This window comes from Cladophialophora immunda (genome assembly GCF_000835495.1).
Source record: "Cladophialophora immunda strain CBS 83496 unplaced genomic scaffold supercont1.6, whole genome shotgun sequence".
NCBI classification, from domain to species: Eukaryota; Fungi; Ascomycota; class Eurotiomycetes; order Chaetothyriales; family Herpotrichiellaceae; genus Cladophialophora; species Cladophialophora immunda.
Window position 1 is genome coordinate 318,315 of NW_015622546.1, and position 13,797 is coordinate 332,111.

At 52.5% G+C, this 13,797-nt stretch overlaps 2 protein-coding genes across 2 annotated transcripts; one reads left to right on the forward strand and one right to left on the reverse strand.

The window, feature by feature from the left end:
- Window positions 1-7,370: 7,370 nt before the first annotated feature.
- On the forward strand, window positions 7,371-9,121 carry PV07_09779 (uncharacterized protein; the record flags this gene model as incomplete). Its single annotated transcript, XM_016397065.1, has 5 exons — window positions 7,371-7,578; window positions 7,628-7,957; window positions 8,024-8,110; window positions 8,160-8,233; window positions 8,281-9,121. Exons 1-5 carry the CDS (start codon window positions 7,411-7,413, stop codon window positions 9,119-9,121), a joined length of 1,500 nt encoding a protein of 499 aa, XP_016244256.1. The 5' UTR covers window positions 7,371-7,410.
- A 3,454-nt stretch (window positions 9,122-12,575) lies between these two features.
- PV07_09780 (uncharacterized protein) lies at window positions 12,576-13,776 on the reverse strand (the record flags this gene model as incomplete). Its single annotated transcript, XM_016397066.1, has 4 exons — window positions 12,576-12,963; window positions 13,026-13,402; window positions 13,465-13,532; window positions 13,593-13,776. 4 exons carry the CDS (start codon window positions 13,774-13,776, stop codon window positions 12,576-12,578), a joined length of 1,017 nt encoding a protein of 338 aa, XP_016244257.1.
- Window positions 13,777-13,797: the final 21 nt, after the last annotated feature.

The following is a 13,797-nucleotide window of genomic DNA, read 5'->3' on the forward strand; positions in this document are numbered from 1 at the left end:
GATCTACAGCGCCGCAAAGTCTGGGGTGTCGGCAATCGTGAGATCTTTGGCTCCCCTCCACGAGGAATTTGGCATTAAAGTGGTTGCCGTGGCACCAGGAATGGTGTACACGCCGCTCTGGTCCGATCACCCCGACAAACTCAAGGCAGCGACTGCTAAGGACATTTGGATCACTCCCGAGGAACAAGCAGCGGTTATGCTAGAACTGGTTGAGAACGGCGAATACGAAGGGGGCACGGTCTTGGAAACTCTCAAGAATTTTACCAGGAGGGTATACATTGACAGCCCGATGCCTGAAGGACCTGGCTCGACAATTTCCAACTTGGATTCCATTACACAGGATACTATCGCGCTGTTAGAGGCAGAGAGAAAGGGTGGTAAAGTAAAGAACGGTGTGTAACGGCCAATAGCTGAAGCACATGGGAGCTGGACCCGGCAGGGCAATTAGAAATGCATTATCTTCTACAAACGATGCCCGCATAGCCATGAGCATGTGCATTTAGCTTCAAAGATGATTCAACAATCGATGGTCTACGCCATATTCTTAAAACATGCGCACAGTGCAAATACTCGAGTTTAGCTAATCTGGCAAGTCAAATCGCTGGGGTTCCGCGGGTACCAGGGGTCATCGTCAGTGCCTTCGCGACAACGGGCACCAGTCCAGTGCCAGAAGACTCCCCCTTCAAAGAGGTTTCCCGATCTTGGAGACTGCGTTCTCATGTTCAACGAGCTCCGAGATACTCCAAAGGCTCTTACTCCAAGACACAGGCGCGCACAGTGCATGACAACGATAATAAAAACGGTGTCCGGTGATTTAGATGCCAAAGATGTCGCTTGGAATGTGCTGCCGAGGTACAAGGCTTCCTCTCTCCTCTTGTCCGGTTCCGCGGCGCATGGCGGAGAGTGGAGATGTGGTTACGCTTTAGCCCCCATACCTTGCCTTTGGGGTACCCTCGTCCCCTGATTTGGGACGGACAGCTTTCGCACTTTACATAGACATGTGCAAGCATTTTAGAGAGTGGCATTCATGCCCCAACAGAAGATATGCTTCTTACATAATGCGTTCGGCAGGGTCAGGGGAAGACAGACTGGGTCAAAACTCATATCACAAACAACCCCAATTTCAGAAATCTTCTGCTGGTCATCGAGTCTCATGGTCATCATGCCTCCAAACTCACACTTTTCTGATCGCGGTTGGCGAGCAGGTCACGCTATTGGGGTTCGCAAGCATTCCTCAATCATTGGAGCTCCAAGAATCTCGTGTCCTGGCCCAATCCTGCCTCTGTTTCCGTGTGATTCACATACCCCAGATTCGGGCGGACCGCCTGTCTGCCTGGATCTTCGTCCCTTATCACTCGTACACAGTCCTATCGTTGGAGACCTGGTCTCATCGGATGCTTATGCCCGCTTGCGGAAATCCATCTTCGAAGACCATGGCAAGTCTACACGGCCGTGTAGCGGCACGGGAATAGCACTTCTGGAGCTATATATCAAGGGGGACGTTAGACATTGGGGAGTAGCGAACTCCTAATTCATACATTTCACCTCGCAACTGCTATTGAATGGAGACGAAGGTGAACGCATCGTAGCATATTACAAAGAGATACTCAACCTTTGTCTCGTTTGGGCTGAATAAAATATTGCATCCGCCCAAGAAGGACTTGCGAATGGCATTATATGAAGTAATAATACCGCTCGGAAAATGCAATTTACCTCGAACAGACATAGATGATTCACCGTTGTAACCGATCTCGATAGCGTACGTGTGCTTGTGAGGCTAAGCACCAACTTCGAAGAAGGCTAAAACTGTCGGAGGACAGCTGAAGGAGGCTATCTCAGTCTGGAGACCACAGTTATCTTACTCCAAAACCCTCAAAACGGCTTGGCGTTATGGTATGAGAAGCCTGTGTGAGATATCAAAGGCGCCCCCTTAACCCAGCCTTGCCTAGGTACCCACCTTAAGCATGGGCTAACTATTTCTCAACCCTGAGCGCCGCTCAATATGAACAGCCTCCGGCCATTTCCCCCTCGAGGTTATCAATCATCCGATATCTAACTCCGCTTTGATCAACAGATATTTGAAGTTAACGTATGATGTCGGACATACCTGGACTTGCCCTGCGCTCGGAACATTCTGCTACCCCGCCGCGCCAGCCCCTTTTCGTAGTATCCTTTTGACACGGAGGGTTTCCGTGTCAGTTGCAACGAGCAACCTACTCCAGACTTCCGGCAAACATCCGCTGACAAAGGACATTCTTGTATAACGAAAAGTGTTTGGCGAGCATTCAACGTTGCCAGCGATGCAAGACCGAAGATGGAGCTCTCAACACGGAATCGACATTGGGTTTACCACCAGGTTGTTCTGTAAATTATCCAGGCGGGACGGAATGACCCACACGAGAATGACATAAAAATGGCATTGTTCCTTCTACAAGCCTTAAGCCCTTCAGCGACATCTTCTTCAGATGAACATATTCTTAAACCTCTGAACCCCACCGATTCGCCCCCAAGATGGGATCCATGGGTTACAAGGTTACAGGCACCGAATATGCCCATCAGCTCATAACAGAACGAGCAATCGACGAGCCTCGATCTCTGAGGGTCATCTACGTCGGAGCCGGAGTATCTGGGATCTGTGCAGCCATTCAATTCCCAAAGTTTGTCCCCAATCTCGAGCTTGCTATCTACGAGAAGAATGCAGACGTAGGTGGCACGTGGTTCGAGAATAAGTGAGTATTCCACTCAGCTTCTAGTCTTTGCTGTGAAGTTCTGATAGTTTGCTCACGATTTAGATACCCTGGTTGTGCTTGTGGTACGTGGAAGTTAGCTGGATGGTTTTACTTTGGACTGATCGTGTCCAGATATTCCAGCCCACTCGTATCAGCTGAGCTACGAGTCAGAGGTGAATTGGAGCAAGTTTTATGTTGGCGCTCCTGAGATTCTCGAATACTGGAGAAAGGTTGTGAAGAAACACAACATTAGGCCTCTGATGAAATTCGGACACGAGTGCACCGAAGCGCGATGGAATGAGAAGACTTGCAAGTGGCATGTCAAATTCAGAGTCCTCGGTGCAGGTTCCGACAATGTTGTGGAAGACGTGGCAGATGTGTTCATGACAGGGATAGGCGCGCTCAATGCATGGAAATGGCCCGACATCGAAGGGCTGCATACGTTCAAAGGTAAATTGCTGCACAGTGCCAACTGGGACCCCGACTACGACCCCACCGGCCACAAAATCGCGGTCATTGGGGGCGGAAGCAGCGGCATTCAGATCGTACCTACCCTTCAACCCAAAGTGAAAGGTATGGACCACTATATCAGAGGCAGAACGTGGATCGCTGCGAGCTTTGGAAGCCAACTGGTCCGCGAACGCAATGATGGCAAAGACGGCAACTTCGAGTACACGCCAGAAGAGATTGAGAGGTGGAAGCAGAACCCCGAGAGCTATGTGCAATATCGCAAGACGCTCGAGATCGGTATGCAAGGGAACTTCGCAATGACTCACCGAGGAACTCCGGAGCAACAAAGTGCCCGGGCAGCCTATACTACCGACATGCGGAAGAGGCTGGCTAAGAAGAGCCATATAGCTGATCGTCTTATCCCGGAGTTCGATCCGCTATGTAAGCGCCTGACGCCAGGACCTGGATACCTGGAGGCCTTGGTCGCCGACAACGTCAACGTCATCTGGGAAAGGATATCGCATATCGACGCCACGGGAATCACAACGGTAGATGGTATCCATCGACCTGTTGATACAATCATTACTGCGACAGGCTTCGACACGTCGTTTCAAGGCCGCTTCCCAATCTATGGACGGGGAGGTGTGAACCTCCAAGAACGGAATAAGCTACGCACGGAGACCTATCTAGGCGTTGCAGTCGATCAATTCCCGAACTTCTTTCATTCGTTGGGGCCCAATTCAGGGTTAGGAAACGGGAATCTGCTACTGGTGATCGAATCCATTGCGAACTACCTCGGACAAGTCCTTGAGAAGTTGTCGAAGGGTAACATAAAAACCATCGAGCCGAAGAGGAAGCCGGTGGAGGATTTCACCAACTATTGCGACGAGTTCTTCAAGAGGACTGTCTTCTCCGCCGCCTGCGGTTCGTGGTATCTGAAGCATGGAAGGATCACGGCTTTATGGCCCGGAAGCAGCATTCACGCGGCACGGGCATTGGAGAAGGTTAGATTCGAGGACTACGAGATGACGACTGTGGACGGCAACGAGTTTGGGTGGTTCGGCGATGGGTGGGCGGTCGCAGAACGGACGGGCGACGTCGAGGGTCTCAGTTGGTATCTCAACAACACCAACTTTCTACATGAGTCTTTGGAGCTGGAAACACATCTTCACGTTGAAAATGGGGAAGCTCTCGTTGGGGACAACATCAACAAGAATGAGTCCGATCCCAAGAAGAGGGATGTCATGACCGAGTACAAGGTACCGAATGGTGCGCTAGTAGCCGCCGAGATCTAGGGGGATGGCTTCGAATACACGAATCGTCTGTGCATATAGAGTACATTTACACTGCCTGACACGAAACGTAGAGGAAGATGGCGGAGTGCATTACTACAAGACTAAGCAGTAGAACCAACCGCAGACTGATATTCTCTCGAAAGAGGAAGAGGTTCGTAATGGTCGTCGGGCAGAAGCTCACGCAAAGCATGGATGAGCACCCTAGCGACGTATACTTTGAGCATGGCCAAAAGCCGGATTCCCCTCTTGATGCAGGCATCCCTGGCGAGCGACCGCCAGCCGCTGGTTGTATACTCGCCATACCACGCTATCAGGGTGCTGAAGTAGATGCAGTACGGCAAGTGAGGAGGAATGGGTATGTGCATGTGCCTCTTGTCGGTCATTTCTAGGTGGTCACGGTCGGATACCCCGAAAGACTGCTGGACCAGCTGTAGCATCGCTTTGGCATGCCATATGGCCGCTTCAAAGCGTCGGCTCCCGGTGCACTCTTGGAGCATCTGTTGGGTCTTTTCCTCCTCCGCTGATTCTGCCGGCTTGATGAAGTCGCGCGCCGATGTTTGGAGCAAGCTCAAGTTCACTTGAAGTTGGAGATGGCTCAGATGATATAGGAGCACAGGAGGCAGGGCGGACGGTGTGGGAGATGGTGCTGTCGCGTTCACCCATCGTTCCAGTCCAAGTTCTATGAATTCTGGACGCCACAGCGGCCATCCCCGTGACTCGGTCTTGTCGCGATGGCTGGCCATCCAAGTCAACGAACCCAAATTGGCGACCTCACGGAGATTGCCCCGAACGCTCGTGGTTCCAGTGGACGCACACAGTAACGGAGTCAGATCAACCTTCAAACAGCCGGATAGCTCTTGTCTGAGCGATGCAGGCATGAAGTATGGTGGTCGCTGTAAGAGGAGTACGTGATAGCTCTCAATGATGTCCAGAGCCTCCGAGATAAGCGAAATCTCTCGCCTCTCGGCCGGCAGGGGCTCAGACGACGCGGCCTGGATACAACAGCTCATCGCTTGGATCATACTGACGTGGAAAGCTTCGACGAATTCGTAGCTCCTTTTGTCTCCGCTGCAGATGCCGTAAATGGCCAGGAGAACGAAGGTCTTTACGCAATCCGAAGCCACTTGGAACGATGATCGCAAGTCTCGAGAATGGAAATTCTCGAAATGAAGCTTTCGAGCGTCGTTGTACAGAGTCCTGGCAAGGACGTGACCACATTCCACACCTAAGAAAAGGGCACCGACCGCGGCCATGGCTAGGCACAGCTCGCGGCTTGTGTCATTGTGTGCTGCGTAGTTTGCGTAGATCTCGAACGTAGGAGCTAGGTGGCGGCGTCCGATATTGAGCAGCACATTCAGTACTTCCCTGTCGTATATTTGAAGTCGTGGGGGCGTTGAGTACAAAGACCGTTTCGAATCGTTCTTACCCGGGCTAGATATCCTGGACCGTCGTCTAAAGTGCTCGAGAACCCAACTGATGGCATTATCGATTTGCGAGTCATTTGCTGGCGGGGTGGTGTGAGTCCAGGCGCTTGTGGGAGAACCGCCGATCTCATGGAGCCAGGTTTCGGCTCCCTATTCTCCCGGTGAGCAGGAATATTCAAGAACTCATGGTGGAAACATACCGATGTCGGGAAGTCCCATATTCCATCCATAAAGTCAATATCTCCGTTGTTCCAGTCCAGATTGTCACTCTCAGTGAAGATGGGCTCGAAGCCGGATGGAAAGGAGGCGTCAAAAGCAGGCAAGATAACCCCATGCTCTTTCGAACTTGCAGTCCCTGCACCTGATAGTGAGGCACCGCGTAGATTGAGCAAGTCGGTGCTCCCAGGGCAAGCGGCTGTCGGAGCCGAAAAGGTACTGTTGGTGGCCAAGTCAGAAATCGCTGCTGGCAGAGGAGCAGTACCACGCGTTATTGCTGCATGCTCGGGCACGATCTGTGTAGATTCCGCATCCACAGAGATATACAAGTTCTGATTTCTCGGCCGGCCTGGCCCTTTACGAGAGCTCGATGTGCTGCATGGTAGTTCCTTGGTTCGGCATGCTTCACAAGGACGTTGGTCGTCGCATTTCAGCTTTCGCTTACGGCACTGATCGCATGCCATCTTCAGTCGCTCTTGAGGAGGATGTCTGTCTGTCTTTAGTTCCTGGCTGCTGTGCTCCGTCATGGCGTGCAATCGCTTCACATGTCTGTCTCTAACGTCAGGCCGTGGGAACGTGACGTGACAATTAGGACACTCATAAGGCTTCTCTCTCGTGTCTGATTGGTGCCCATGATCAGCATTGTCGTGGCATATGGTATTCAACCTCTTTTAACTCACGGGTTCTGCGGTGTCGCAGCAAGTGTTCATTACGAGCAAAGGAACGACCACAAACATCGCACTGTAAACGGTTTAGTGCAAGCACATCATAAACCAGGGGAGTTGAACTCAGCAGGCCCAGTTCGCTCAAGAACTTACAATCTTACTGGACGAACTTATCCTGACTGAACTCTCACTCATGTTGATGTGTTGAATAACAAGGATCGAACATTTCCAAAGAGACCACGCCCCAGAGGCTGTTCTTCTGCAGAATGGACTCCAGGTCGAGGTCGAGGCTTCTGTCGCAAATGACAACCTTCCCTGATTTTGGTAGTAGCTGTATCGACCTGCGCACGCGTTGGGCTGGCTGAACCCTTTGTGATGGGTCCTCCAGATAATCTTCTGAAGCATGCTCTGGAGGGCAATGTCGAGTGTGGTTACGTGTATCCCCACACTCCCCCGGCCTACCCCGCCGACCCACCGACTCCGCCACGGAATTTATGACTCAGCATAATTATACCTTCAACATCTTTGATGGTCACCACTGTGCTCTTCATCTCTTTGCTTTCTCTTCCTCCAAGCCTCGGCATTTACGATCCCTGAAGATGCGCCAGAAAGCTGGACAGGAGGCGGATAGATGTTGTCATCAGCGACGAATTGGCCCGGTGAGCGAGAGCCTGCTCGCGACGATGTCCAGGTTGCCAATGAGACCCCGGAAGCGGCCTTTTTCTCGCAATTCAAAAGCTGTCTATTGGCGGATCCGGAGGCCTTTGGCGATGAGAGCTTGATGAACTTGGAACTAGATGTCCGTCGATCCAACCCTTCTTGCGGGACTTTGGCTGACTTGGCTCAAGTTGACCGCACCAAAGAAGTACACCTATCCGTTGACGTTGCTGTCCGAGTTCCCTAGGCAGCTCCCCACGGAAGGTGAAATCGCGCATCTAATAGAGCCCTTCGCCCAGTGCTGCTCCAGTTCTCCATTCCTGGGCAGATTGCACATCCAAGCCGGTTCACCTGAGCCCGTTGCCGCCCCCTTGGCCTTTGCAATCGGCTGTTTGGCGTCGGTGCACACTCGCAACGCCGCAGAACAATCGAAGGACCTGTTTTTCGCCTCGCGTGGCCTCTTGGGTGCTTTGATGGAGATCGACAACCGCGAATCGCGCTTCCCGGACCTACTCCTCGCCGTTCGTACCCTCCCAGCAACAGCTATGGGCTGATCTTCAGTCTTTGTTAATCATCTCTCAATCCAGGCCACCCTCGACTCGATCTATGGAGCACTGAGCGCGGATACAGCCGTCTGGGCTCAGGCCGGCCAAACGCTTTGCACATCATTCACGGTGGGTAAGGCGTCTACTCCCAGGCAGCAAGGGGCTAAGAGAGTTCGAGATTGCGCGGCGAATGCGGTACCATGACCCGAAGCAGTTCGAAAGACTTCGAGGCTGTCCGGCGCCATCTCATAGGTTCGTCGCTACCAAGCTTGGACTGCTGCGGCTGACCTGAAACGCAGTGGACCACTGGTCTGGTGTCTTTGGCTGATAGATATCATCCAAGCCCTCCACTTTGAGCTCTCGATCAACTTTTTTACCTCGAGAGAGCTCAAGACTTCTATGCCAAGCTCCACATTGGAGTTTCAACATGCCTACCGCTCTCTTCTCGACGACCGAACGGATTGTCACCAGTTGGCCGGGGAGCATTTAGGCCAGGAGGATGCGCTGCTTCTTCTGATGGCCTTGTTGTCAGACCTACTCCACGCCCGCCGTGCACTTGAGCAAATGCTCCCCTTGACAGTATTCACCGGCGAGCAATCGACACCCTACAACCCTTTCGGTCCTTTCTCGCCACGTTTGGAGCTGGATCGTGTCGAAGGCCAAATCTCCCGCGCGCTAGACAAGTGGCACAAATGGTTCCATGCCGGTGTGCCGCCGGAGATTATGGCCTTTTACCACTACTGCAAGATGTATCTTTCCTTTGATTACTTACTGAACCTCCCCCGTCTGGCTGGGTACAGAGGCGTGGCATCAGCGCCATTCCCGAGTGAGAAAGTTTCGCTTGCGGATACTACCGTTCGGGCAGCCTGGCGGATTTTGGACAGCGCAGCCATGTGGTCACAACAAAATTCAGCCGATCAACTATGGCCAATATGGCTTCCCATTGTCGTCTTCCACGCCGGCCTTGTCGTCTGGGCTCAGTATAGTCTTCCCGGCGCACGAAGTTCCGCACAATACGGAAGTCCGAGAATCCTGCTCGCTTTCAAAATTGAGCTCGACAAGATGCCTTGGCCTTGTTGTGTTGAGATGGCGGCAACTCTCGAGAGGCTGATTGCAGCACCAACCCAAGAAGTGCAGTAGGCACAATTCCGGCCAGCATTGGTCATCAAGCGTTTGCTGTGTCCAGCTATGAAAGAGGGCAGCCATGGAGAGACTCGACAATCTGGCACTGAGGTTCAATGAACGCAAAAGCCCATTCAAATTGTTGCAAGCGGTGGACAGAACTAGTTGTTAAACTCAACTTTAGTTGGGCTTTCAAGAGGGTTTCATACAAACTTTTCTACCGCCAACCACAAATATTGTGTTGTTAACTTTCACAATGTTGAACTCAAGCAAACTGGACCTCCGCCAGTCCATGTTTCCTTGATGCTTGACTCAAACGCCGGCCGAGTGGTCATGCTGTCCATGACGATGAAGTGATACGCCCGTTCCCTTCCGTTGCAGCTCCTCCTTCGTTTCAACAGGTGCATCGATATGCCCGGTGAATTCTCCTTTATTATCGACAATGAAGCAGCTCACTGTTGTAAATGTCCGTCAGCCGATGATACGGGTTTGGTTCGATCGGGAGACTTACGCAGTGTTGCCACGGCTGCAAAGGCCGCAGCAGCAATCCACACGTGGCGGAAGCTGATGGTATATGCGTCCTTGACTCCCCTTTCGGCGGCCTCGATGATCTGGGGTGAGATTCCCGGGATTGACCCCACCATAGTATCGTTCCGCGTAATCAGACCGCTCAACAGTTGCCCAGCGAACCGGGGCTCAAAACCTAGAGGGGTCACTTGGGCGAGCACCTTTTCGGGGAGCTTCTTGCCAAGTGAGTTGCTGAACAGTGCCTGGAAGATCGAGAGGCCAACGGTACCCCCAGTGCTGCGCATTCCAATCATCAAGCCACTGGCCAGCGCGATGAGCTCCGGAGGAGTGGACAGCTGGGCGGCCACGATGACTGCGTTGAGCGCCGACCCGAGTCCGATGCCCAGAAACACCGTAAACCCCACGGCGCTCGACCGCGTGGAAGGCGTCAGAGACGCCATGCAAGCAAAGAAGACGGTGACGCAGGTCGTGGCGAAGACCAGGGGAATCCGGAGCGTTTTGGTCCGAGAAACGTAGAGCCCAGTTATCACGGTGGCGACGTTGGCGCTCCAGAAGACGACGGTGAAGTCCAATCCAGCATGGAAGAAATCTCGATCGTAGAGTGCCGCAGTCTCATAGGCATAATAGGTGTTGGCCGCGAAGAATGCCAGGCCTTCCGTGAAGATGAGAGTTAGGCAGATGGCGAAATTGCGCCCACGGGAGAATAGACTATGGTGAAGCATGCCTACTTTTGTGAATCTCAACTCATAGATGACGAACATGAGGAGCATCAGCACGCCGACCACAAGCGTCCCGATGATCTTCGAGCTGCTCCAGGCGTAGACGCCGCTGGATGAAGTCAGTGCGTAAGAGAAGAGAATCAATCCGGGTACAAACATGAGATAGCCGTACCAGTCCAGCTGAGAGAGTTTCTCACGTTGACTGAGCTCGACTTGCATCGACCGCGGGAGAGGTTTGTATAGCCAGGCAACGATCAAACTGAGAACACCATACAAACCTGCTGTGATATAGAAATAGACTCGAAAGCCTTCCGGATTGAAGCGTACTAGGGCGCCTCCCATCATTGTCCCGACAAATCCCCCGGTCGCAGACGCTATGTTGACCGCAGACTGTGCGAGCGAACGATATTTCCGAGGGATGATCTCTGAGGCAATCGCGTGGACCAGTGGCTGCGCTCCGAGAGCCAGGCAGGCAATACTCTGTCCACCGATTACCACGCCAAAGGTTTTCGCGCGCGATGCAATGAGGCAGCCGATAAAGCCTGTGGCGGTGAAGCATACCACGAACCATTTGCGTCCATAGTAATCCGAGGCCTGGCTGATAGGGGCACCTAGTGCCGCAGCCGAGATGGCCAGAGTCGAGACAAGCCAGATGGATTGGTTGGTACCACCGGTAACAGTGGTGATGGAGGTGGCAAGCAAGCCATTTCCAGCGACATGGAGGACCTGAACAAAGTATACGGCGACGATGGCCTGCTCAAACGTCAGTGGGGCCTTGCAGTACCACGGATATCCCACGATGCGGTCCGTACGATTAGGAGAACGAGAGTCTTAGCATGGATATGCTGCGAAGCTTCATCGTCCGGGCTCTCGAGATCTTGTCGTATATCGTCGACTCTCTCGACGGTGCTGTCTTGGTTGGCCTTCTCATCGTAGATATGTCTCAGAGGAGTCGACATGGCTATCGGAATCCGAGTTGTCTCATCAAACAGTAGATAGAACTGATTTGGGCTCTCGTCTTGTTGCCTGCATTGACCAACAAGTCCGGGGTAGAGGTATTCTCATATACACCATGCCCATGGCGCAGAGGAATCTCCATCGGGGGTTGGCGGAGTGCCGAGACGTTCCAGAATCTGGTAATGGAGTAGCTGTTCTTCAGTTAGATCTTGGATGAAGCCGAAAGTCGGCGCTTTGCAAATTGTCAAAGAAGCCTCCGAGTTAGTTCTATGCTGCCACCGTCTGTGAAAGTCTTATACGTGCAGCAGCAGCAGCGTGTGCCTAGGCGGCGCATATCTCCAATACTGCTTGGGCGCTTCAGCATTGTGTATCGACTGTGATGTGCTAAGGTGCCAACATCAGCTCACAATTTTGCCTGACATTGCGCTTCATAGTGCTCGTACGTTGGGATCGCTTCTGTTGGACTCCGCCGCCCAGAAAGAGGGCCACGTCTCCGCGGCCTTGTACTTCGTGGGCTAGAACATTGTGACAAGACGAACACCGAATGGCTTGGAAGAAATGGGACTCCGAGCTCGGGCTTGTGTGAATACATCCGGTGCGGAGTAAATAGACTCTACCTGAAAAGACGAGGGCGGGGATGGAGGGATTCCTGTCGTCTCGGGCTCGAGAGAAGAAACCTTCCAAAACTGTGGCACTGACAGCCAGGCTAGGCGGAAAGCTCCCTGCAACCAGCGTTGGTCAGTGAAAGCGGCTCTAAGGTAGGATATAGAGGCCCAGCCGGTGTGACCAGTCTGCTGGCCACGGTTTAGCATTATACCTGGGATTGAGCATGATGCTTAGAGGTAGTTTCGAAAGAAGAGGGCTCGAACATAAGATAACGATCAGATTCACCACTCTGCGTTGTAGCCGGCTTGCCTTTCATGGGTACATAGTATATCGGTCGCATAGTAGATATGGTGATGACTTAGCAGGACTGGACACGATGCCTCCCACACCAAGACCTGCTGCCCAACACATGAGAAGAAAAAAAAAACCAGAACGCGGACACCGATATGCTCGAATGCAGTAGATGGCCACCCTCACCGTGCAATGAAGAAGCCTCAGCATAACCCACTTCTCAGTTCGCTGTGGTCCTGTTGCAACCTCCCCACCTTTTGTCAGAAGCTCTCGTGCCTCGTTTCTCTCTTCGCAGTCCGTATTGTACATCGGCCCATACTATTTCTGAATATGTGTGATGAAGTGGACAGGCCGCCTGTTTAGCCACGGCATCAGACACGCTCGCGCTCACTGATAGACCACTCATTTTTGATGCGGATCGCATTCGGTTCATGTCCATGGTCGAAGCTGACCGTGTCGTCTCGGCTCACCTCGCTATGCGCTTTGACCACCTGCGACAGTTCCACGACGCTGTCGTTCCGCATGTATGATGCTCCGCGGGGATACGGGTTGGACTGCTGGTCGCGGCGCGAGGAGGAAAGGAGGCGCGGGAATATCAAGCTGATGACGGGTCTCATGGCGGGGATACAGGCGCACATGATGCCCACGTTGAGTTCGGCAGCTGACCAGGTCGCAGCACCGACATTGTCGTAGGTGAGATCGGTCGATATGCTGGCGATGTAGAGTGCGTGAAGACGGAGAATGGCGGTGATGCATCCGCTGTCTCGGGGTTAGCTGGACCACAATTCTTTTGTTCGAGGACTGGGACGTTTCAAACATACAAACCACCCAAAGCAAACACGGCGATTAAGCTGATCTTCTGTTTCCTAGGAAGTTGCAGACTCTTCAGAACAGGCATCGGCAACACCCAGACTGCCAGGTCGGTGACGATGTTGAAGCCGGAAAAGCTGAACCAGAATGCCATGAGATCAACGCAGTGGCCGCCTTTGATGCTCTTGTCCCAATAGTATGCGACGGGCCAGCAGGAGAAACAAGAAGTCAAAATGAAGGTGACTCCGGCGACACAGATGAAGACAATGAGGATCCATGCAGCCAGACGGTAACGTCTCTCAACGAAGAATCTTAAGTACTGGTAGAGGATTGAGTCTTTGACTAGGAACAGTCCTAGGTTGTAGACTATGATACTGGCATACAGCAGCTGATGGTTGTGTCAGCAAAGGATGCTGTCGATATAATCATAGATGATAACGAGCTGGGTACCTTTGAAAGCGTCTCGTTGTCCTCTTCGCTGACCGTGTCCGCATGACGACCCAAGCCATGGTCCTTTTCTGAAATCACAACCAATGTCAGTCGAATGGTTTCCCAAAGAGGGATTTCCGAATACTCACGAAGCGCAATCGTCACGGTGAGACCAACAGAAAGTACCAAAGCGAATATGATCAAATAGTCTTCAGGCCCAGCCTGGTGGATGACCATAAACCGAGAAATGCACCGAAGCACAATAAAGACAAAAGCGAGTGCGTTGAATACAGCAGCTGTCACCACAGCTTGCATCCCACGTTCGAGTCCCATCCTGCCTGGGCATATGTGACA